Here is a 23,769-nt window from a genome sequence, read left to right on the forward strand (position 1 = left end):
ATTTTTGGGGAGGGATCGGGGGGTGTCGGTGCTGATGGGTGCCGTCTGCTCCCCCTGGCGCTGTTTTGGGCTCAGACAGCCCTGTTTTGGGTGCAGGCGTCGTGTCCCTTACCGCGTCCGTGGGTGCGACGCTGCTCGCCTGCTCCCCTGCCTTGTCCTCCTTCTTCTCCTTGTCCTCCTTCTCCTCGTCCTTCTCTGGCTCCTGGGGGAAAAGCAGGAAAACCTCAAATTTAAGCAATGTGGGATAAGGGCAGCGGGGCCAGGGTGGGTGCGGGGGTCCCAGCCCAGGCACCCAAAATTCTCCGGTGGGGTGGGCAGGGAGGGCAGCCTACCTGGAAAGGGAACCGGGCGAGAAGCTCGTCCTCCAGCCGGGCTCCCCAGGCTGCTGGGTCGGCGGAGCTCTCTGGTGAAGGAGGAGGCTTGATGCCACGGGCAATGGGCACGCCGGGCAGGCCCGAGGCCACGGGCGATGGGCACGAGGGGAAGGTGCGGTGCCCCGAGCGATGGGCACATGGGGCAGGCATGACGCCCTGGGTGATGGGCACATGGGGCACGCACGATGCCGTGGGCGATGGGCACACGGCGCAGGCATGACACCCTGGGTGATGGGCACACAGGGCAGGCATGACGCCCTGGGCAATGGGCACGCAGGGCAGGCACAATGCCGTGGGCGATGGGCACATGGTGCATGCACGACGCCGTGGGCAATGGGCACATGGTGCATGCACGACGCCGTGGGCAATGGGCACATGGTGCACACACAATGCCCTGGGCGATGGGCACATGGGGCAGGCACGATGCCGTGAGTGATGGGCACATGGCGCAGGCACAACGCCGTGGGTGATGGGCACACGGGGCAGGCACGACGCCCTGGGCGATGGGCACACGGGGCAGGCATGACGCCGTGGGTGATGGGCACATGGTGCATGCACGACGCCCTGGGCGATGGGCACATGGGCAGGCACGACGCCCTGGGCAATGGGCACATGTTGCAGGCACGAAGCCCTGATCAATGGGCACATGGCGCAGGCACGATGCTGTGGGCAATGGGCACACAAGGCAGGCACAATGCCATGGGCACATGGCGCAGGCACGACGCCCTGGGTGATGGACACATGGGGCAGGCACGACGCTGTGGGCAATGGGCACATGGAGCACACACAACGCCCTGGGCGATGGGCACATGGGGCAGGCACAATGCTCTGGGCGATGGGCATATGGCGCAGGCACGACGCCCTGGGCGATGGGCACATGTTGCAGGCACGACGCCGTAGGTGATGGGCACATGGGGCAGGCACGATGCCCTGGGTGATGGGTACATGGGGCAGGCATGATGCCGTGGGTGATGGGCACATGGTGCATGCATGACACCCTGGGCGATGGGCACACGCGACGGGCACGGTGCCACGGAGGATGGGCAGGCAATGCAGCGTGGGGCAGGGGATGGAGGTGCAGGGACGGGTGCTGCTGGGCTGGGCTGCTCACCCTCTCTCTGCTCCAGCAGCATTTGGAAGTGCTGAGCGGCGAAGGCCACCACGTCCGCCGGCTGTGCCCGCAGCACCTCCAGTGCCAGCCCCTCCAGCAGGTTTCGGAAGCCGGCGGGCAGCCGTAGGCTGGTGCTGGAGAAGGGGATGGACATGGCCGCCTCTCCGGGGCCCCCACTGCAAGCGGCACAACGGGGGTGAGTCGCGACTCGCACCCACCCCGCTCCCCACAATCCCGACTGGGCAGCGCCGGGACTCGAACACGCGACTCACGGGATTGGGGATGGGGGGGAGAGTTCGGGGAGGGCAGCGCCGCCGCTAGGGGGCGCGCCCCTTCCCGCCCGCCGCGCTTGCGCGCCTCGCACTGCGCGTGCGCGGCAGCGGCCTGGCTTAGGGCGGGGTGAGGGGCGGTGGCGGGGCGGGGGGGGGGGGGTACCGGTTCCCCACGGTTCTCCCCAAACCCGGTTCACCCCCGGGTTCTCTCCGGTTCTCCGCCACCCCCCTCCCCTCCGCCCCGCGGCCCCAGCCCCGTTGCCGGCCCTTTCCCTCGGCTCCTCCCCTCGGACCCAACTAGGCCGCGCCGGCGCCTCTGGTCGCGGTGAGGACGCTGTTGCTTGGCAACCGCGGCCCAGGCCACGCCCCCAGGTGCTGGCCACGCCCAGGAGGGGCGTGGCCAGCACCTGGGGGCGTGGCCTGGGCGCCGGTGCCCTCAGGCCCCGTTGTCCCCCCCCAGAATGGCGGCGTGGGTGCTGCTGGCGCTGGCCCCGGTGGCGACAGGTAAAGGGTTTTGGGGGGGGCTGGCTCTGCACCCCCAGCCCCACGGGCACCCTCCGCAGCCCCGCCCGGGGAGAGGGACCCCTCCCCCGAGCCCCAGCCCCGCGTTGGGGCCCTTGGCACCCCCCAGCCCTGCTTTGGGGCCCTTGGCACCCCCCTGAGCCCCGCTTCAGGGCCCTTGGCACCCTCCCAGCCCCGCCTCAATGCTTTTGGCGTCCCCCTTAGCCCAGATTTGGGGCCCTTGGTACCCCCCCAGCCCCGCTTTGGGGCCCTTGGCACCCCCCCAGCCCCGCTTCAGGGCCCTTGGCACCCCCTGAGCCCTGCTTCGATGCCCTCGTCACCTCCCAGCCCCACTTTGGGGCCCTTGGCACCCCCAAGCCCTGCTTCGATGCCCTTGGCACCCCCCAGCCCCACTTTGGGGCCCTTAGCACCCCCAAGCCCTGCTTTGGTGCCCTTGGCACCCCCCAGCCCCACTTTGGGGCCCTTTGCACTCCCTGAGCCGTGCTTCGATGTCCTTGCCACCCCCCCAGCCCCACTTTGGGGCCCTTGGCACCCCCCAGCCCCACTTCGATGCCCTTGGTACCCCCCCAGCCCCACTTTGGGGCCCTTGGCACCCCCCGAGCCTTGCTTCAATGCCCTTCATGCTCCCCTGAGCCCAGCTTTAATGCCCTTGGCACCCTCCCAGCCCCGCTTTGGGTCCCTTAGCACCCTCCCAGCCCCGCTTTGGGTCCCTTGACACCCCCTGCACCCCGCTTCGATGCCCTTCACACTCCCCTGAGCCCAGCTTTGAAGCCCTTGGCACCCCCCACGCCTCGCTTCGATGCCTTTCACACCCTCGTAGCCCTGCTTTTGACACCCTTGGCAACCCCCTGAGCCCCACTTTGACACCCTTTGCACCCCCCAGCCCCTCTTCAACACCCTTTGCACCCCCCCCAGCCCCTCTTCGACACCCTTGGCACGTTGCTGCCGCCGTGGGACGATGCTTTACGTAAGGCGGGAGTCGCATGCAGCTCCTCGGTGGCGTCTCGTGGGCTCTCCTCCCCTCCCTCCTCCCAGCCGCTTTTTATAGCCTCCAGTCTCTTCCCCGGCGTCTCGTTGGGTTTTTTTATTTTTTTTTCCCCTCCGACTCGTCTTTTTCTTATGTAACTCGTCCTTCCCGGAGCCTCGTCACATGAGACGGTGGGACCGGCGATGCGGCTGATTTCAGAGAGGCCGAGGACATCATTTCTTTCCTTCATTAAACCCAGCCTGGGATGAGCTGCGGGGCCGACGGGGCTCTGTGAGCCCCAGTTTGATCGCTACAACGGGGATCACCGCCCAGATCGCCTCTCCACGCCCGCAAACGTTGCCCTGGCTCCCTTTCAAGCATGGTTTTATTTTCACACCCCAAAAATGGGGCTTTCGGGGGGTGCCAAGGCTGAGACCTCTACTTCCTTCCCCGCTGAAGGCGCCTTTGCTGGTGCCATGTGCCCGGTGTTGCCCATCCCACCGCTCGCCAAACTTTTTTTGCAAGGGGAAAAATATGTCAGAACGTATTTATTAGCAAGGCTGGGTTGGTGGAGACGTTCCCATACTGTTATTAGAAGAATTTTTATCGAAATCTGTATCTAAACTCTGTGTAACACGAGCTCCTGTGCTTTGGGAGGTGACTTCCCTTGTCGGGCTGGGCTCTCCTGGGGACTTCAAATCCTGCTGCTTCCTCAGCTCTTTGCTTGATTTGCTTGGCCAGGACTGATCAGGGGATCTGGGAGGGATGAAGGGAGCTGTAAATTAAAGCAGCATCTCAAATCATCTCTATTTAAGAGGGAGTCGGAGGCCGTGCCGGGGATTTTTCTCGTTGCTTTTTCGCCTCTTGGAGATGATGTTTGCGCTGTCTGTTGATCCTAGGGGCGATGCTTGGCTTTGCGTCCTACTACGGTGACCACATGGTGCTGCAGAAGGAGCCGGCGGGGGCTGTGGTGTGGGGCTACGGGGAGCCGGGGGCGGCGGTGACCGTGGCTCTCTCCGGGGACGGTGGCCTCATCGTCATGAAGAAGACAGCACCGGTTAAAGGTCGGTCCTGGACTCTCACCGAGCAACTGGGGCCGGTGGTTTCAGTGGCCGAGGAGCACATCCCAGCCCAAATCGGACGCGCTGGTGGGCGGGAGCTGCTGCCCGCAGCCCCCTCACCCCTGGATTCATCCCCCCACTGCTCTGGGGTTGCAAAGGCGACGGTGACGTCTCCAGCTCCTGCACCCCTGGGGCCACGCTTTCCCCTTTTCTGGGAGATCTTGGGGGGGGGCCGAGGGGGGTTCAGCCATCCCTGCTCCCCACCAACGCTGGCCCTTGCTCACTTCGCTTTCCCAACATCGGGATCCCGTAGGCGCCGAGCAGGAGCCGAGCTGCCGCTGGAGTGGGTGGCACCGCGTAGGCTTGAGCCAAACGGTGAGGCTGCGGAGGGGAGAGGAGGGGGATTCAGCTCCTCTCCCTGTCAAAAAGCATCTCCGGGGAAATCTCCGGAGCGCTCCTGGCTTCTTTTTTTTTTTGATGTATTCCCCCCCGGGAGGATCCTGCTGGGGATCTCTCAGGCCTGAAGGACGTCGCCTCTGCAGGCAGAGCCTTCCTCGGGGCTGGCAGGGCTCCGAGGCCTTGCAGGTCTCACCCAGAGGCCTTGCTCCCTGCCTGGCAAGTCGCGGGGGGCTGCTCAGCACCTTTGGGGGGCTCAAACTGCTGCCTAAAGGGCTCCTGCCACAAACTGGAGGGCCCAGAAGGTGTCTTGTGAGAGAGCAGCGATCCGCCGCTACCGGGAGATCTGCAGGATCTGGCCCCAGCCAGGCCAGAAAATCCACGCTAAGCTCCGGCCTCGATTCGGCGCCTCTAAAATTAGCTGGAGACATCTCGGTGTCACACACACCAAGCTGCTCCTGTAATCCCGGTTCCTCCCAGCAGCTTCTGCTCTGACACACATTTGTCTTCGAGATTTTCTTGTTAACCCCTAAGTTCCTGCAGGAGGAGAGACCCTCTGATGGCAGAGAGCTTCCAAAATCCATTTCCCCAGCCCGGCTCCGCGGTGGGGAAGCTTTCCCTCGTTGCCTGTCCATCCCCACCGGTTGTTGGCCACTCACCCCGCCTCTTCGCGAAGGTCTTGAGGTCTTCGTAGGGGTCGTGAAAAACAAACGCCGTCCTCTTCTTCCAGAACCTTCTGGGACGTGGACAACTGTCCTGGATCCTATGGATCGAGGCGGTCCCTATGCGCTGATGGCCAGGCAGGGCTCGGAGAACGTGACGCTGCGGGACATCTACTTCGGGGACGTGTGGCTTTGCAGCGGGCAGAGCAACATGGCAATGACGGTCTTGCAGGTAAGTCCCCACGGCACAGCCTGATCCTGCCGGGATCAGGCAGGGATCAGGCAGGGAAGTGCCTCGCGCGCTCCCAACTCTTCCCTAGATCGCCAACGCCAGCCGGGAGCTCGCCGCCGCCGCTCGCTACCCCTACGTCCGCATCTTCGCCGCAGCGCCCGCCCGCTCCGATGTGGAGCTGGAGGACCTGGAGCGAATCGACTTGCCGTGGTCCATCCCGACAGTCGGTGGGTGCAACGTGCCTCCGAAAAAAAAAAAGCCTGGAAATGTTTTTTTTTGGCTTTTTTCCCCCTGCTTTTTCCCTTTGCAGCTTGCTGTTTCTTGAACAGAAAACCTGGGCCACGGGAATTTCACCTACTTTTCGGCCGTCTGCTGGCTCTTGGGGCGCTACCTCTACGAGGCTCTGCAGTACCCCGTCGGGCTGGTGGAGGCGGCCTGGGGGGGCACCCCCATCGAGGCCTGGTCCTCCCGAAAGGCTCTGCGGGCGTGCGGGCTACCGGAGGAGGTGGGGAGGTGAGAGGAGAGGCAGCGGAAACACCGCCTGCCCCACGCCACGCTGCTTTTGGGGGGTATCCTCACCCCCACCGCTCGCGGGGGGACATCCTCCATCCCTTCCCATCCCACCTCCTCTCCCAAAGCATCCCCAGGGCCGTGCCGTCCCCTCCGCGCATCGGTTTGTCCCCTCCGCGCATCGGTTTGTCCCCTCCGCGTAAAATCCCCTCCCGCGCCGAGAGCGTAGGGCACATCTCGGCGGGTAAAAGGGGCGGCGGGGGGGAAGAGGGGGACCCCGGGGCTCCCCTTTTGCACGGCACTGGCTTTAACCACGCGAGGCCAATTCCTGATGCCCCAGCTTCAGGGCTGGCCTCATGTTTTGCACCCCCGTCAAGCCCAGCTTTGTCTTCCAGCATCTCCCTGCACCGGCATCTCTCCGGCCCGCAAACGCCCTCCGTGCTCTGGAACGCCATGATCCACCCGCTGCTCAACATGACGCTGCGGGGTGTCGCTTGGTACCAGGGTAAGACACCCCCCCCCCCCCCCATTTTTTTCGCCCCCTGCTATTCCCCCCTCCAGCCTCTCACTGGCCTCTCGTTTTTGGGGATAGGCGAGGCCAACGCCTTCCTGCACACTGACCAGTACAACTGCACCTTCCCTGCGCTCATCGCCGACTGGCGCCAGGCTTTCCACACGGGATCGGCCAGGCAGACGGAGCCGCTCCTCCCTTTCGGCTTCGTGCAGGTGAGGGGCGGGGCGGCGAAGGGCAGGACCCCCACCCTCCCTTGGGGACGGCGTCGTGATGTTCAGGGAGGTTTTACCCATCCCTTCGCACCCCAGAGGCCAATTCCAAGCATGGCAGTAAAGGAGAGGGTGCTGTAAAGGCGCGGACACGTCCTGCCGGCATGCCGAATCCACAGCGGCTGGTTTTGGGAAGCGACGGGCTGAGCCGCTTCCCCCCCTGTCAACTCTGCCTTGCAGTTGTCCACCTATCGCCGGCATAACCCGGACGACAGCTTCGCCCGGCTCCGCTGGCACCAAACAGCCGATCTGGGGGTCGTCCCCAACGCCAGGATGCCCAGCACCTTCATGGCCGTAGCCATGGATCTGTGCGACGAGCGCTCTCCCTACGGCAGGCGAGTCCCGGGGCGAGGGCGCGGCGCTGAAGCTGTGGCGTACCGAGCCCACGTCCCTCCTCTTCCTCGGCAGCATCCACCCCCGGGACAAGCAGAACGTGGCTCACCGGCTGCACCTGGGCGCCAGGGCTGTGGCGTACGGGGAGAAAGACCTGGTTTTTCAGGGACCGTACCCCACCGGGGCTGTCTTGGAGGTGAGCAGGGGTCTGCTGAACGTCACCTACAGCCAGGAGCTCGTCTGCCGGCAGAGGGACGCGCAAGCGTTCGAGGTGAGGAAGCGTTGGGACGGAAAATAAAAACCCAAAAGCGCTTCCCCCAGGGCTGGAAGAGGGAAATGTGATTTGATGGAGGTTTCTCCCCCACATTCCCCAAAACCAGGTCTGCTGCTCCAGCCAGCCGTCGCCGTGCAGGTGGCTGCCGGCCCCCGTGGTGACGGTGGAATCCCGGAGGGTGACGCTGGCCCTGGCCGGCTGCGGGACGCTGGTGCTGGGCTTGCGCTACGCCTGGGCTGAGTGGCCCTGCGACTACGAGTCCTGCGCTCTCTACAACACCCGGGGTCTGCCTGCACCCCCTTTCCTCATGGACGCCCTGCCCGTAGGGGAAAACCCGGGGCCTTCCGAAACAGCCGGAGCGAGGGAGCTACTTCTCCTCCCCGGCTCCTGGTTCTCCCGGGGGATTTAGGCGAGGGGAATGGCGGAGGGAGCGCAGACCTCTCGCAAAAGCGGCTCAGGGCTGCTGGCGCCGTGCCTTTCCGATTCGGGGAGGCGGCTGGCGTGATTACTGTCTCGCTAATTAAACACTTTCCAGCTCCTCTCTGGCCTGAAGTCAAGGCTGCAGGGTGGAGGAGAGAGAAAGAAAAAAAAAAAAACGCCTGTATAAAATTAAATTTATGAGAAATTATATTAAAGACAAGCAGCGGGATACACTGACAGGAGTTGAACCCCTCGCTGCTGCTCCTCCCTGCCTGCAGAGCTGGCTCTGGCACCCCCCGGGACATCCCAACTTTTTGGGGCACGAAGAGCTGGTCCCCACAGCAGGGTGCTCGCAGGATCCAGGGTGGAGGGGTTGGGGAGAGAGGAGCTCTGCCAAAAAAAAAAACACCCCCAAAACTCCACAACTGAGTGCTAAAGACTGGGGCTGGGATGTGGAGCTGCACAGGGCACGTTGCTTTGTAGCAGTAGTGAGTGCCTTCCACCTGTGCTAATAAATTAGTTAATAAACCGGCTCCTTTTATTTTTGGGTCCTTTTTATTCCTTCAGAGGATCATCCCTTCGTCCTCCATTCTCTCCCTCCTGCTGTAACGGCAGGGAAATTTGTGCAGAAGAGGCGTGACATGGCACCCAGCGCTCGGAATAAGCCACCCGAGAGAGTCTCTGCACAAAAAAAAAAAAAAAAATTGATTGATGAACCCTTTTTGAACCCTTATTTTTCTGGGAAAAAAGTACGTAAGGAGAAAGACCAAATGTGGGAAGAGAGCAGGTGAGCTTGGCCCGTCCACCGTGTTACAGACGTCACCCCAGCAGGCCGTATCAAAACCAGAGTTTAATGAGCTGGAGCAGCCGCTGGTGACAAGGAATTGGATCAACCGGGATCCCAGCAGCCCAGCTGGGCAGGTCCCGGCAGCGGCCACCCTGCCCGCTGCCTGCTCCGGGGGTCAGGCAGAGCCGAGCGAGTCCCGGGAGGCTTTTCCCATCGCTTCCGCTCCAGGCTTCATTTCTGGGCAAGGAAGGGAAGAAGAGGAAGTTAATTAACTGGGCGATGGCTAACTGGGGTCTTGGGCTTTCTCCACCAGTGTGCGACTAGCCCCAGAGCCAGTTGTGCTAGCCCCGCAGTTGCCGTGCCAACGAGGATGCTGAATACAGCTCAATCTGGGTGGTTTTGGTGGGTTTTGTTTTTTTTTTTTTTTAAAAACCACAACCCTCAGCCTGTATTCTGGGTCAGGAAAGGAGCCCAGGCGTCCTGGCTCCCACCCTGCCAGGTCGGGGATCCCCGCAAGACAGCCAAAGGAGGCACCCCCAGCTCCCCGAAACCCAAAGCACGCGGGAGAGGGAGCAGCAGTGCCCGGGGAGGGTGCGTGCAGGCCCCAGGGGGATGCAGCTCTGCCTCGGAGAAGTGTCTCTGCCTCCGCTCGTGCCCGCTGGTGCCGTGCTAACAGGAGAAGGGCGCGGGCACAGCCCCCTCGGCATCAGCCCCCTCCCAGGATTTTAAAGCTCCCAACCCCACGTCCCACCAGGCTGGGCTGCCCGCTCTGCCAAAAACGGGGGCCCCCCCCGCCCCGGTTTGCCCAAAGCTTGGATTTCAGCGACAAGCTCTCCGCTTTCTGTTCCTATAGCAACTCCTGCCCACGCGTGGGCTCGCTGCAGCAGCAAACCCCGGCTGCCAGAACCCATCCCTGGCTGTAAACGGAGCCGGCGACCCCCAGCAGCCCCCCAGCTCTCCTCCCAAAAACCTTAAGGTCATGGCAAACGGTTTAGGGCCACGGTGGATGGATCCAGCCTCACCCCCAGGGCGGGATCTGGCAGCGCGGGAGCTGAGAGGCGAGCAAAGAAGTCTTTTCTACTGCAGAACCCCTACCTCGAGCCCCGCCGTTGGAGAGGGGCACGCTGCTGTCAGCCTCGGGGGTGCAAGCGTGGTGTTTGGGCTTGGTGGTCTCCAGCCCGGCCAGCAGCGTCATGAAGTCGACAACGGTATCAATGTCCTGCTTGTCAGCGGTGGCTTCCCTCAAGGCGTTCACGGCGTTGAGGCGGCCGAAGGAGGTCAGCTCGGAGATGTTGGCCCGGAGGAAGAGGAGGATGACGTTGAGGTCATTGACGGGGCAGGTGAGCATCTTGCGGCTGAGGAGGTCGAAGGCAGGCAGCATCTCATAGACAGCGAGCAGCCCCTTGTCCCACTGGCAGAGCTGCAGGGCGTTGTAGATGACGACAGGTACGAGGAGGACGTAGACACCGCCGACCGAGAGGCTGATGAGCTGGAAGATGGAGAAGAAGACCAGCTTGCAGGGGATGAGGGGGGGGACGTGGGGCTCCGCCTGGAGCAGCCCCGTTTTGATGGAGCAGCTGAACTCGTCCTGGAAGAAGATGTTGAGGTGGAGGAAGACCAGGTAGAGGCAGGTGGCGGCCAGGAACAAGAGCAGCAGCAGGTTCCTCAGGATGTAGATGAACGCCAGGGAGTGGACGTGTTGCTTGCAGGTGAGGTAGCGCTCCAGCAAAGGAAACTCAAAATACCTCTCCCGGCGGGCCCTGGAAGCAGAGGGGACAGAGCGGGGCCTCAGAGCCACCCCCCAAACTGAGTCACTTCACCAAAGCCCGTCCTGAACGCGGCCACAGCCACGCTGCCACGTGGAGGGACTTTGGAGGGACACGGCGACCAGGCGAGGCTGCCCGGCGGCCTCACCTCTCGTATTCCTCCCAGAATCGCTCCGGCTCGGCGCTGGCCTGCTGGACCTTCCTCATGTGTTGCACCAAGCGCACGGAACGGTTGTAGGATTTGTCCAGTTCATCGATGATGAAGAGGAGGTCGGAGTGGAGGGCGGGGGCGGCCGCGTAACGCCACAACAGGTAAGGCATGTACATGAGCACCGCCACCACCAGCAGCGAGTAGGGGAAGACCTGGGCAAAGGAGACAAAGCGGGCGTGGAGCGGCGCAGAGTCGCTTCACCTCTGCCGCACAGCCGGGCGGCACCCGAGGGCACCCAGCCGCGAGCTCGAGCCGTACCTTGAGGACCCAGAGGGACTTGGTGACGGCACGTCCCTCGGCGTCGAAGCCATGGTGGACGAGGGAGTCCCAGCAAGCTGTGTCGACGTAGGCGGACTGCTTCCCCGTGAAGTTGGTGGGAGAGAAGCAGCTGATCTGCGAGCCTGGGGTGAGGAGAAGGGTGAACCTCAGCCGCAGAGGCCCGGCGAGCACGGGCGAGCACTCCGCAGCCAGGTGCTGATGCGTTAAGAGGAGGACGATTACCTCTAAGGCATCGCTTTGAATTAAAAAAACAAAGAGCGCCTGTTTCATAGTTGTTTTGTAGCTGTCCTTTCCCCCCCGTGCTGCATTTTACAGCGAGGACTTTTCCATCGCTTCCTGAACACAAACCCTTTGAGCACGGCTGTGGGTACACAGCAGCGGGTACACAATTCCCCGGAACTGGAGACCGGCCAGGAACCGGAGTCAAACCCAATTCCCCAGGGGCAGCAGCGGAATGTCAGCCAAGGCCAGATTTAGCCTGAGGTCACAACGCGCCATCGATGCGACCCTCTGCGCTGCCGTTGCGAATGCTGGTGGGACATATACCCTGAGCCGCCCTGCCGGCACCCTCCTCCTCCTCGGAAACAACCCTGCGGCACCCAAAGGTCCAGGGCATTGATTCACCGCCGGTCCTGGGGTTTGGCACTGCTGTTCCCACGCTTTCCCCGCAGTCAATAATCCATTAAAAATAATCAATAAACATCCCCGAGGAAAAACAGTTCCTAAAACAGGATTTCCAAGCTGCCCCGCCTTGGACCGCGACCACACCGGTGCGAATGCGAGGGTTTTGGGGCAAGAACCAAACTACCGCCGGCAATTGCCCACAACCCGAAGATCCCTGTTGACAAAAGCCACGGACTCACCGGCGGAGAATTCCCGGGCGAAAGCCAGCGAGACGAGGAAGAGGGGCAGCCCCACAGTGACAAACTTCAGCAGGCGATCGCTCGGCAGCTCCAGCCGCAGGCCCTTGGCTCGGGAACCGCCGGGATCCGGGAGGAGAGCATCGGAGAGCATGTACTCGGCGGCCGTGTGTGAGAGGGACATTTTTCTATCGAGGAAGAGGAGACAACGGCAACTGCTGCTGCTGCTGCCTGGAGGCTCTGGCGTCAACTGAGGCGTGACCGGCTCAACGAGCGACTTTGTAGGGCCGAAGGCATCGCTTGCCAAGCGCTCCGTACCCGAGGGCTGTAAATGACAGCTTAGACGGCGCGTTAAATCGACCGGTAATTACAGGGGGAAGCCTTTTCGCAAAATAGCACGCCCCGAAATAGAAAAAAATAAACAAAAAACCAACCAGCAGCCACAGCAGCAGGCTGGGAAGGCAGCGTTCCTCCCCGGCCGCAGCCGCTCCCCGGCTCCCCGTGGTTTTACGTCCCTCTCTCATAAGCAGATGTATTTCTGGTGGCGCTTTTGAGGGGCGTGGGGCTCCCCAGTTATTTTCGCCCCGTGTGAGGAGCGGGGAGGCAGGGAACAGGGTGTTACCCTACCAAAAAGCCCCAGCCAGGTACAGGGCGGCCCCGCGGGGTACAAAGAGCCCTTTCCTGCACCCAAACCAGCCCGAGGGGCTGGAGAAAGTCCCGCTGCCCAGCCCCAAGCTTTTGGGGACGGGCCAAGAGACACCAAATGCTGGTGGCTGCGATTTTGAGGCAGAACATCAGCTGTGGTTGGCCAGCTGTTCAATCTCTCCCCTCGTCTCCCTCTCGGGGCACGGGGGAAGGAACCTGGCTCCAAGGAAAAGCTCCTGAGGGACAGGGATCCCGATTAGAGGGTCTAGAAATAAGCGATAGGGAAATCAGAAGGGGCAGGGGGATAGAAAAGATTCTCCCAGCAGTGTAGTCACTCCCCAAAAACCCACTCTGACACCTCCGGCAGCACAGAGCGGAAGGAGTCCTGGAGCTGCTCGGCCAAGCCAAGGAACTCCCCGCGCAGTCTCTTGGCACAGCAGAAAAGCCCCACAGCCGCTGCCAAGTTGCACTTTCGATGGATTTTCAAATGAAGGGAGTCTCCAAAGTTAAATGCGGAGCGCCAGGATACGAGGGAGAGACTGCTAAACAGCTCTGGAGGGATGAGCGACGGCCCCCAAACCAGGAGGGACTGCACCCAGGTGGGATCAAACCCACCCAGGGACCGAGATCCACCTGGCCTGAGCACAGAGAGACACGCAACCCTTCACCTCTGCAGGATCTGCACCTTTTATTGCTCAGAGACAAGTTCCAAACACGGATTGGGCAAAGCCTGGTTTCCACCCGGCCTCGTTTGTCCGAACAAAGGGCTCTTCAGCGTGCCCAGCCACTCTTCCGCACCAAATCAGGGCAAAAAGCACGCGCGGGTACCTGGTTTGAAGCCAGCAATGCTGGTGCCAACACAGGAGGTCTCTGGCAAGCGGCAGAGACCGCAGACTTCATCGCACTGCTGGCTCCAAGGTGGACACCGCTGCAGAGCGGCCAGACCCAGCGCTACCGCGTGCTGGAGACGTGGAGATAGATGGTACCGCTCCTGTCCTGCCTCGTTAGTCGTTAGCGATGTCCAGCTCCAGTTTCTTCAGAGTCTTTTGGAAGAAGAGGGGCGGCTTGCAGACGAGGTCTATCTGCTTGCCCAGGGGCAGGGAGAGGCGGTGGGCATGGAGGTGGATTGGGAGGTGGCGAGCCTTGCTCTGCTCCAGCTTCAGCCTCTTCAAGGTGATTTTGGGAAGCTTCTGCAGTGAGGACAGAAAACGTCCCTTCCACAAACCCATCTCTTCAGCCAGGACTCGAAAACCCCAGCCCAGGGGAAGCTGGGGGACTCGAAGGGGCTGCCTGTCCCCGGATCCCGCTCTGGCAGCTCCCCCGACATAGGGCCTGCCTTACCTGGGGCGCCAGCTTGCTCCAGTGCGAATATTTGTGATCCCCCAGGATGGGGCACCCCAACCCATAGGCCAGGTGAACCCGGAGCTGGTGCTTCACCCCTGAGGAGGGAAGGGAAAAGAGGAGAAACATTGACAACCAGCTGTGCCAGGCCTCAGCTCCCACCTGCCACCCTCGCTGCCGGATAATCCCGTGCCAAAATCACCGGCAGCCGCAGAGCGGCCTGGCAGCAAATCATCGCCCTGGGGCGGCTTGTTCCCAGAGCTGTGGCCCAAAAAGGATTTCAGCCACCTCTAAGGACAAGTTCTCGCTTCCAGCACTGCTCTCGGCTGCAGGGCTGCATGGGAAGCGGATCCAGCAGCTGACACAACGCCAGGAACACCCGGCACAACCCCGGGGACACCCGGCCAGGCCTCACCGGTGATGGGCTGGAGCTCCAGCAGAGAGCAGGCGGAAGCGCTAGCCAGAAGGCGGTACCGCGTCACGGCGCTTTCGGCATTGCGGTTCTTGCGGATTTTCACCACCTCCCCGTCCTCCGGAGACAGGCGATAGTTGGGGGCCAGCGTCATCTGAACGGCGGCAAGAGGGTGAGCCCATGGGAAGGCGGGATGCTGGGGAGGGGGAGCGCGAGGCCGGAACGCTGGCCCAGAGGACGTCCCGCTCACCTTGTAGTGCGGCTGGTGGCTCCGCACCTCCTTCTCCACGATGGGGATCTCCACGATGCCCTCGGCGGGGTCTGGGTCCCCCAGGCTAATCGCCCTGGGAGGGGGAAACCAGAGGTCTGCGGGGTGTCGCTCCAGTGGGAAGGGAGCCCTCCCCTCATCCCCTCTCCCCACGACCCAGCCCCGTAAAAAGACGCTTGAGGGAAGATAAGTGAACAGCCACCGCTTCCACAAAGCCCCATGCCCTAGGGACCATCCCTTCAACCGTTCTTCAAAGCCGCTTCTCCACCCAAACCTTTCCTACCAGTAGACCTTCTCCACCTGACGGGTTTTGAAGAGAAGCCGGATCCTCTCCGCTGCCTCCTTGCTCCGCGCCAGCACCATCACACCCGTGGTCTCTTTGTCCAGCCGGTGGCAGAGGTGGAGGGGTTCAGCTTTCGCATTCTCCAACATCTTGGCCAAAATTGGCAGCACGTCACTAATACAATTCTTGATCCCAGGGCCACCTGCATAACCCACAGGCAAGGCAATCAGGGGAGACGTTCACCTCCCCATGTACCTTAAATTACCCCCAACAAGCGAGATGAAGGCTGTGATCTAAAGGTGACAACATCCCCATGCCGCACCCTGGGAGGGGAAAACTCAGCGCAGGGAGGATGGAGACAGAGAATCCCCCGTCAGCGCCACAGGGCCGTTTCCATCTCCCCCTCTATGGCGCCGGCACGGATGCGGCACAGCCGGCTTTTCCTCACCGTGCACAGGAAGGCCGTAGGGTTTGTTGATCACCACGATCTCCTCGTTCTGGTACACGGTTCCCTGCTTGAGCACTTTGGCCAGGACGTTGGGGTGAACCTGCTGCAGCTGCTTGCTCAGCATGGCAAGTTCCCGGACCCGCCTCTGCGCTGGGTCTTTGGGGATCTGTGGGGAGAAGAAAACGCTGTCAGTGGAGGATAGCTGCTGGAGTGTGTCCAGAGAAGGGCAACGGAGCTGGGGAAGGGTCTGGAGCACAGGGCTGATGGGGAGCGGCTGAGGGAGCTGGGGGTGTTCAGCCTGGAGAAGAGGAGGCTGAGGGGAGACCTCATCGCTCTGCAGCTCCTGACAGGAGGGGGCAGGGAGGTGGGTGTTCGTCTCTTCTCCCAAGTAGTCAGCGATAGGACGAGAGGAAATGGGCTCAAGCTGCGCCGGGGAGGTTTAGGTTGGATATTAGGAAAAATTTCTTCACAGAAAGAGTGGTCAAGCATTGGAACAGGCTGCCCAGAGAGGTGGGGGAGTCCCCATCCCTGGAGGGGTTCAAAAAACGGGCAGAGGTGGCACTTGGGGACATGGTTTAGTGGGCATGGGGGTGTTGGGTTGATGGTTGGACTGATGATCTTGGAGCTCCTTTCCAATCTTAATGATTCCTAGTTTTCACTTTAATTAAAAATAATCCAGCCACCAAGCCAGGGAACATGAAATTGCTACTCTACCCTTAATTGGTTCAGTGGTGGACTTGGTAATGTTAGGTTACTGGTTGGACTGGATGATCTTCAAGGTCTTTTCCAACCTAAATGATTCGATGACTCTATGACTACATTATTCTATTGTGAAAAACAACGTCAGTGACAGCTGAGAGAAGAGATTAAATATCTCATGAGATTTCCTGGAATGAGTGCCCTGGTTTGGGCTGGGACAGTTAGGTTAATGGTTGGACTGGATGATCTTAAAGGTCCTTTCCAACCTAAACGATTCTGTGATTCTGTGACAAAAGGCTTTGGCGCAAAGCTCCTGCGCGACCTTCAGCACCTCGCTCTCCTTCCATCGCTCCCCGCTTCGCAGCGGTGTTTCTGAGCAGGGCCGTAACGCCCGCAAGCCGCTACGGAGGCGAAAGCCGGACGCCGTCCCCGCAATCCCACCCCATCGCCCCGGTCCCTGGGATCTCAGCCACACGCGGGGGTGCCCACCCCACGCATCCCGCTCCAGACCCTCCCCCGCTGCCCGGGCGAGGCAGGGAGCGAAAACCCATGGGCACGACGGTAACGCCTGCCCGCCCCCACCCCCGGCTGCCCGTCCCACCCACAGCGGGGCCGGGGGAGCGCCCGGAGCGGGCACAGGGCGAGGGAAGCGGGGCCGCGCGGTCCCGCTCCGCTCCACGTGTGCGCCCCGGCGGCGCGGTGCACGCCGGGAAGGGCGGCGCGGTGCACGCTGGGAGTTATAGTCCCGCCCCCCAGGGCCCAGGCCTACCCGCGGCCTCGCTCACCTCTCGCTTCTTCTTCTCCTCCTCCTCCTCCTCGCTCCTCCGCAGCCGCTCCGCCAGATCCTCGGCCCGCAGCGCCGCCGCCGCCCGCCCGCTGCTGCAGACGGTGCGCACTGCCCGGCCCAGCCCCGCCGCGCAGCGCCGCAGCCCGCCGCCGCCGCTCGCCGCCATCTTCCCTCCTCCTTCCCTCCTCCTTCCCCTCTTCCCGCCTCCGGCCAATGGCGGCGGAGCGGAGGCGGTGCTTCAGCCCGCTCCTCCAATCGGAAAAGGGCGGCCAGCCGAGCGACACCCACACCGCCCAATAGGAGCGGCGCGAAGGGCTGGCCTCGGCTGAGGGTCCGGCCCCCGCCCGGCTGTTTAAACGCCGGCGACGGTTGGCGACCGGTAACGGTCGCGGCAGCAGCACGGGAGCAGTCGGGCCCTGTCAGGTACCGGGGGGTGGGGGGGAAACGAGTAAGCTTCGGCAGGTACCGGGGGGCGTGTGGGCCCTGCGGGGAGGCCGAGCGGCTGGGTGGGCCCCGGCTGCCTCGGCCCGGCACAGCCAAGCCCCGGGGTGAGCTGAGCGGCTCAGGGGGCTGAGGCACCCCCCATCCCCTCCCAGGCCAGGGCACGCCACCACTCTGCAGGATTTCTTGACATTTATAAAAAAATAGCACTGAAAAATTGCATATTTTTTTTTCCTCCAATAAAAAAAAAAGCAAAGTGGCAAGCAGCCCTTGTCCCACCGAGGTAGCCTGTCACTCGACATCTACGCAGACCCGCTTGGGAGGCTGCTCCGTGGCACCGCCGCTCCCTGGGGCATCGCTGCCATAGCTCCTCTTGGTCTCAGGGGGCTGCTCGTCCCCTGCCGCCCCCACCTCCAGCCCCCGGGGGGTTTCGATGCGGCCTCTCCGCACAAAATGCCGGATGCGGGCCTCCAGCCCCTCGCACTTGGGGCGGGCCAGTAAAGGCTTGTAGGTGCGGGCTTTGACGCCTTCCACGAAGCCGCTGACCTGGCTGCAGAACGCAGGCTTCGTATCTCCCCAGCGGACGGTTGTGCTGTTCCCTGGGCCTGCGATACGATTGAAAAAAATACCAGTGGGTCAAACAATCTATTTAATTACCCCTTTCCTTCATCCTTTTTTTGTTTTTTTTGAAACCAGTTACCCCCATCCCAAGGTATTGCCGCAAAACCATCCCTTACTTTTTCCAGTAGCCACGGGAGCAGCGTCTAACCCTCCTAACATGTTACGCAGCACTTGAGTTTTGACAGCATGGTTGGCCCAGAGCTGCTGTAGGTGGGTAACATTGAACTCCTGCACTTCTCGGTCATAGAGCCACTGAAGGTTTTCGAACTCACAGTCATACAGGACGAGGGGAAATTCGACTGCCATGCTAGGGGAAAAGGAGAGAAGGCGTTAGCTGTCGCTGCCTGGAGGGACGCTGTGACAAAAAAGGCTCGTGCAGCAGCGCATCAGCCTGTCCTTTCTGCCAGAACCAGCCCTGCCTTTTGCAGAACTTCCTCTTCTAATAAAACCTGAATTAGTTTTAACCAAATACCAAGGACTAAAGCCAGCAAAAGTTTGTCCGAGAGCAAGAAAACTGGGATCCTTACAGATATCTCCCAGAGAGGCCGCTGGCAGCTCGCTTCCGTATTGTGAGAGACTGCTTCGCAGGCTGGCAGGGAAGTAGCTCGCTGGCAGCACTTTGCCCGCAGCCGTCGCTTTGAGAAGCGGCCCGGGAGGTTTTCCCGAGCTCTCCGTACCTGTACTGCGGTTTTCGGGGGTTCTTCTCCACATCCAGCAGCTCGTCAATGATCTCGGGGCTCTCCATCCTCTGGCCGATGAGGAAGAGGATGGCCATCATGCAGCGGACTTGGTGATACAGGAATGCCTGTCCCGTCACTTCAAACTGGCACAGGCGGAAGGGATCCTGTGGCCCGGTTTCTCCTCCTCTCTCCACCCACGTCACTCCAGCACTGAGGATCGTTCTCTGGAAGTTGACCACCCCATTGGCGACGTCCATTTTACAGAGGTTACGGAAATCGTGGGTCCCCACGTACCTCTGGGCCGCGGCGTGCATGAGGGCCACGTCCAGGTCAGCGCAGGGGAAGAAGTAGCGGTAGGTCCGCTTGAGGCAGCTGAACCGGGCACTGAAATCGGGCTCCACGGGGGCCCAGGCCAGCACCCGAATGTCAGGCGGGAGCACCCTGTTCAGAATATGGGTGTAGCGGAGCTCCTCCTCCCCCTCGCTTCTGCCTTCCGAGCCACCCTCATGGCCATTTAGCTTCTTCCCCTCCGCCAGGTTGGAGCGGAGATCTAGGGAAATCACCTGCAAAATCAGGAAAGCCAGGATTAGATCACAGATGGGCGTATTTGGCGTGTCAAGCCAAGTCTTCCTACACCGCTGTGAAATAAATTCAGGATCTCTTACAGATGAAGGTGTCTTAAATCAGGCGATCTTACCACTCCTTCCTGCGGGTAAAACTGCAAGTGCTGCTGCTAAGGTTCCTAGCAGATGCTACGGATTCCTTTAATAAAACAGAAAGTTGCAGACTGCCTACATAGCATGGTCTTGAAATGGCTTCAACTTTTAGTCACTGTTTTTAGGCTATAATGTGCTTGGGGGTTTTTTTTATTTTATTTTATTTTGCTGGAGGTGATGACTTGAACCCAGTAGCAGCCTGGCTGTCTGGGAAACCTGGTGTGGGAAGAAGTTAATTAACGCCACAGATGCCTGCGCGCTTTAAATGGCGCAAGAAAAGGCGGCCCCTGCCCTTATTTTGTGCGGCTCATCTTGCGAAGGAGAGCAGACCGCCCACCCGAGCCAAAACCACCCCAGCGAGGCAAGAGCTAAGGCAGCTCAGCTTCCAGAGCCGGGAGGGAAGGAGAGACCGGCCCGACAGCAAAGCTGTCGGGGTGCAGGGGGGGCTGCGCTTTCCCCGTGGGCTCAGCCAGCCTGGTGGCTCCGTGCCCACCGACCGGGCCCGCTTGCTCCCCTCCCTCCAGCTCCCACTCCCACGCTCCCTTCCGCTGGCTGCCGCTCCCCTCGGACCCTTCTGCGCAGGAATTCAGCTGCCTGACTCCGCAGGAAGCTATCCAATTCTTGGATTTTTTGGGTTGGTTTTTTTGGGGGGGGTGGGGGGTGGTTAGCGAGTTAAATCAGCTGAGAGGGCTCTGCCAAGCGCTGCAGTCAGCGCAGGAAGAGCAACAAGTGCCTCTGTGGAGGAAGGGACATCTCTTCTTTTTTTGGCAGCACTGAGCTACCGGGGAAGCTGCAGTATAAAACACATTTCATCCTCTCCAAACAGGCCCTTGGAAAAAAAGCTAGCACTGATATTGGGGAAAAAACCCAACCCCTAGCACTAATAAATACTTTGAGGGTCTAAAGTAATCTTTCCCACATGCAGGAAGCCATTGCCAGGCTCACTTTCAGATTTGAAAGCTGAAGGCTTTTAAAAAAAACAAATCCAACCCATGCTGTCTTGGCTTGTCACAGTGGGACAGTAATCCCACCGGATCTCCACCCCACACGGGAGCCCAGAAATCCGGGGAAGCCGGGGGAGCATCCTGACCTGTCCGAAGGCGCTGACTCCTTTGTCTGTCCGCCCGCAGCGGTGGTAGTTGGAGGTCTGTCTGTCGTCTACCAGCCGCGTCTTCTTCAAGGCTTCAAACAGCTTCTCTTCAATGGTGTTGCTGGTGTTCTCCTGGCTAGCAAAACCCTGGTAGCCCCAGCCCAGGTAGGCGATCTTTAGTGCCACATGCCTGCGGCCGTAGGCGCCGAAATCAAACGGACGTTGCTGGCGTTTCTTGGCTTTCCCGGGGGCCGAAGGAGCCTCTCTTCTCCCAGCGCCCTCCTTGTCCTCTTGGAGCTTCTCCTGCAGCCGCTTCACCTCCTCTTCCAGCTCCTGCACCCTCCTCAGGAGTCGTTCTCGGTCGGTGACCACGCTCCCCTCGGCCATAGCCGCTGTCTTGGAGCCTTGAGTAGCTGCTGGTAGCTCCTCGGGGTCTGCAGACGAAGGAGGAAATGGGGGGGTTTACATTTTTACGTGGCTTTTTTTACACCTAGAGGCTTGCTCTGTAAAATAATTGTTACCCGCAGAATAATTATTTTTTTTTAACCCCTCAGCATTCCTAGCAGAGCATGGGAAGGCCCAAGAGGACTTAGCTCGGACAGCTTCATCTTGCTCAAGTCTCTTTTTTCGCACTTTCTAATCGCTCCTCTTCCCCCAGCCGCCGCCGCGCGATCGGATCTGCTCCGTCAGCCCAAGCGCGGCGGCAGCACGTTCCCTGCTAGCCTTTTGCTATCTGCGCGGAGCCGTCACCGAGCCCTTTCCATTTTCGCACCGTGCTCAGCCAGCATCAACACTTCAGACAACCCGCTAACGGCTGCCACTCATCACACTGTGCCATCTGCTCCAACATTTCGTAACGGCACGGTTAAAACTTGCATTTTTCCAACCCGCTTCACGGCGTAAAGATATCCCAAAGCTGCGTAGCGAGCGGAAACCGTGTCCGGATCCCTTTTCACCGCAGGTCTTGAGGTTTACTACAACCGGACTCAAACAGCCTTTGGGCTACAATAGCCAACATCTAAATGCACGGCGCTGAGCCTTTTCCTCCTCTGCGGGAGTAAAATACCCTCTTGGATAAAAGACTGAAGATTAAATCACGAACTAGGTTAAATCACGAACTAGATGCCGTGTCTTTTAGAAGAACAGGTACGAGGGAAAAATCATTAACACCTCCACCCGGCGCTTACGAAGCGAACTGAATCTGCCCTGTGTTTGTCCATCGTCCCGTTATAATGTAACATACATATAATGTAATTAATTTTGGCGTAGTTTTCAAGGAGGAATTTAGGGGCCGCATCAGATGGGGCTTCGGGGTTTCCATTTGCCGTAGGGAAAGAGCCTTCTGCTGGCGGCGGGAGGTTTAGCAGCGCAGCCGGTGCTCCGAGACCTCCGTCAGATTCACCGCAACCTAAATTCGCACCCGTGAACCCCAGAAGCTGAGAGTCAGAGCTCCTTTTTATGTATCTTTAGCTGGCTCTAACGTGCGGTAAGAAATTAACTGTGGTTTATTTTGCAGGATTCGCCCGGTTTGGTGGAAATCATGGAGGAGGCGATGGGAGTGGCAGGGTACGGATGGGCTGCGCCGGAGGATGAGGAGCAGCGGGCCCTGAGCCGGCTGTACGGCCAGCGAGGAGGCAGTGAGGAGCGGGCACGTCCCCGTGACGATCCCTATGCTGAGGCCTCCCTCGTTTTGGGGGTGCCGCCAACCCTTCCTACCTTTTCCGAGGATCGGAGGGGAACCAGGAGGTTGGTAATGAAAAGGAAGGTGCTGAGGCGCAGACCCGACGGAGGAGTAGAGGTCTCCGACGAGTCGGTGACCAGCGAGCCAGATAGTGACGCCGAGGTTTGGAACTTGAGGCAAAAAATGCTTCAGCCAAGGACCGGTCCGGAAGACAGCATCTCTGAGGGGGAAATCGAGACAAGCAGCAGCTCCCTTGAGGAATCCCCGTACCGCTGGCCCCATGGGGACAGTCCCCCCTTTCTCGTCGGGGATTTTGGGAGCTGGAGCTCTCCCGCTTCTCAGTCCACCACCACGGCGGGACAACCCAAGTCCTTTATCCCTCCACGGTTTGAGCTGTTGGGTCGTAACCAGGGGAAAACCGACCGAGTGGCCAAATATTTTGAATATAAACGAGAATGGGAGAAATTTCGAATCCCGGGAGAGGATCAGCGACAAGAACTGCGCTGGGGCATCCGGGAGCAGATGCTCTGCAAGCCTGAGCTCCCCAACAAGCCGCAGCACCTCTACGTCCCCAACACTTATGCTGTGCCGACCGAAAAAAAGAGAGCTGCCCTGCGCTGGGAGGTGCGCTGGGACCTGGCCAAGGGCCTCATCCCCAGAAAAAACACCTCCTCCTAGTTTCCTAAAGCCCCGCTCCGCACCGACGATCTTTTATCCGCGCACGTGCTGCTCTCCCAAGTATTTTTTTTTTTTTTCCTGCCCTCTCAAAGTAATTTGGGGGAAAAAAGAAAAAAATCCCCTTTTTGCGCTGCAAGGGGGTTAAATACTGGTATTAAAATTTTACCCGGTGCTTCGGGTTGTTCAAGGGGCTGGGTAAAACATCCCCGCTTCCCTACCGCAGCGTGTGGAGCTTTTTCCCCCGTTGCGATGAGAAGGAGCAGGCACTGAAAAGCCGCCCAGCCTTGCGAGACTTTTCCGAATTATCGGGAGAAACGAGAGTGCAACGAGCCTGGCGATTTTTGGCGTGGAATTGTCCCCAGATTGTTGCACGAGCTAGTCGGGAGGTTTTATCCGTGGCGTCTCAGCAATATTTTTAATAAAGCATGTGGAAAGAGCAGTTCTGGTTCTGTGGGTTAATTAGAAATGTTTATCATTGTAGATTTATCCTTCCCCCACTGAACTCTTGGCCTTATTTTACCTCATTTTTAAAACGAATGAGGTTTAGGATGACATGAAGATAATAATAATATTATTATTTTTTCCAGGTATGGGGATGGATTGATTTTGCAGCTCGTGCACAGGAAAGCGCCCGGAAGCCGCTGGCCCTGCGGGAAAGGTTCCCTGAAATCCCACTGCGATGGCTGGAAAAGGGGTGTGGGGACCCCAAACCCCACCGCGGTGACCCCGGATGGGGACACCTACTCTGTCACCCTACTGTCACCCCACGCCGGGGGTCCCGGAACCCCACGGATCCCCCAGGGCAGGGGTCCCTGATGGGGACACGCACACTGTCACCCTGTTGTCACCCTGTACCTCACGGACCCCCCGGGGCAGGGGTCCCTGATGGGGACACGCACACTGTCACCCTGTTGTCACCCTGTACCCCACGGACCCCCTGGGGCGGGAGTCCCAGATGGGGACACCCACGCTGTCACCCCACGTCGGGGGTCCCGGGACCCCACGGACCCTCCGGGGCAGGGGTCCCCGATGGGGACACCCACGCTGCCACCCCACTGTCACCCCGTACCCCCCGGGGCAGGGGTCCCGGCACCCCGGCGGGGGATGGCCCTGCCCGCCAGCACCCCCTCCACCCCACGGGGGACCCCCCACGGGGTGC

The 23,769-nt window shown here is 60.5% G+C and overlaps 4 protein-coding genes across 6 annotated transcripts; 1 reads left to right on the forward strand and 3 right to left on the reverse strand.

Moving 5' to 3' along the window:
• The first annotated feature begins 4,168 nt into the window (after positions 1–4,168).
• SIAE (sialic acid acetylesterase) lies at positions 4,169–8,526 on the forward strand. Its single transcript, XM_075723395.1, has 10 exons — positions 4,169–4,310; positions 5,434–5,597; positions 5,686–5,824; positions 5,927–6,110; positions 6,503–6,612; positions 6,700–6,833; positions 7,071–7,225; positions 7,299–7,494; positions 7,604–7,819; positions 8,485–8,526. The coding sequence occupies exons 1-10, from the start codon at positions 4,184–4,186 to the stop codon at positions 8,524–8,526; spliced, it is 1,467 nt and encodes a 488-aa protein (XP_075579510.1). The 5' UTR covers positions 4,169–4,183.
• A 353-nt stretch (positions 8,527–8,879) lies between these two features.
• PANX3 (pannexin 3) lies at positions 8,880–12,004 on the reverse strand. Of its 2 annotated transcripts, XM_075723344.1 has the most exons (5): positions 11,824–12,004; positions 10,940–11,082; positions 10,619–10,833; positions 9,800–10,464; positions 8,880–8,941 (listed from the first exon to the last, which is right to left on the reverse strand). In XM_075723344.1, exons 1-5 carry the CDS (start codon positions 12,002–12,004, stop codon positions 8,880–8,882), a joined length of 1,266 nt encoding a protein of 421 aa, XP_075579459.1. The 2 variants fall into 2 exon arrangements, with proteins under 2 accessions (XP_075579459.1, XP_075579457.1); XM_075723342.1 differs by lacking the exon at positions 8,880–8,941 and having other exon boundaries at positions 9,723–10,464.
• Positions 12,005–13,071: 1,067 nt separating this feature from the next.
• RPUSD4 (RNA pseudouridine synthase D4) lies at positions 13,072–16,869 on the reverse strand. Of its 2 annotated transcripts, XM_075723283.1 has the most exons (7): positions 16,702–16,869; positions 15,218–15,383; positions 14,770–14,971; positions 14,469–14,562; positions 14,222–14,372; positions 13,807–13,904; positions 13,072–13,679 (listed from the first exon to the last, which is right to left on the reverse strand). In XM_075723283.1, exons 1-7 carry the CDS (start codon positions 16,867–16,869, stop codon positions 13,470–13,472), a joined length of 1,089 nt encoding a protein of 362 aa, XP_075579398.1. In that variant the 3' UTR covers positions 13,072–13,469. The 2 variants fall into 2 exon arrangements, with proteins under 2 accessions (XP_075579398.1, XP_009481286.2); XM_009483011.2 differs by lacking the exon at positions 16,702–16,869 and having other exon boundaries at positions 13,072–13,655; positions 15,218–15,375.
• A 566-nt stretch (positions 16,870–17,435) lies between these two features.
• Positions 17,436–22,246, reverse strand: PUS3 (pseudouridine synthase 3). The gene is made up of 5 exons (XM_075723190.1): positions 21,968–22,246; positions 20,252–20,685; positions 18,443–19,008; positions 17,882–18,072; positions 17,436–17,749 (listed from the first exon to the last, which is right to left on the reverse strand). Exons 1-5 carry the CDS (start codon positions 22,212–22,214, stop codon positions 17,436–17,438), a joined length of 1,752 nt encoding a protein of 583 aa, XP_075579305.1. The 5' UTR covers positions 22,215–22,246.
• Between the last annotated feature and the right edge of the window lie 1,523 nt (positions 22,247–23,769).

The sequence above is a fragment of the Pelecanus crispus genome, chromosome 19 (genome assembly GCF_030463565.1).
Source record: "Pelecanus crispus isolate bPelCri1 chromosome 19, bPelCri1.pri, whole genome shotgun sequence".
NCBI classification, from domain to species: Eukaryota; Metazoa; Chordata; class Aves; order Pelecaniformes; family Pelecanidae; genus Pelecanus; species Pelecanus crispus.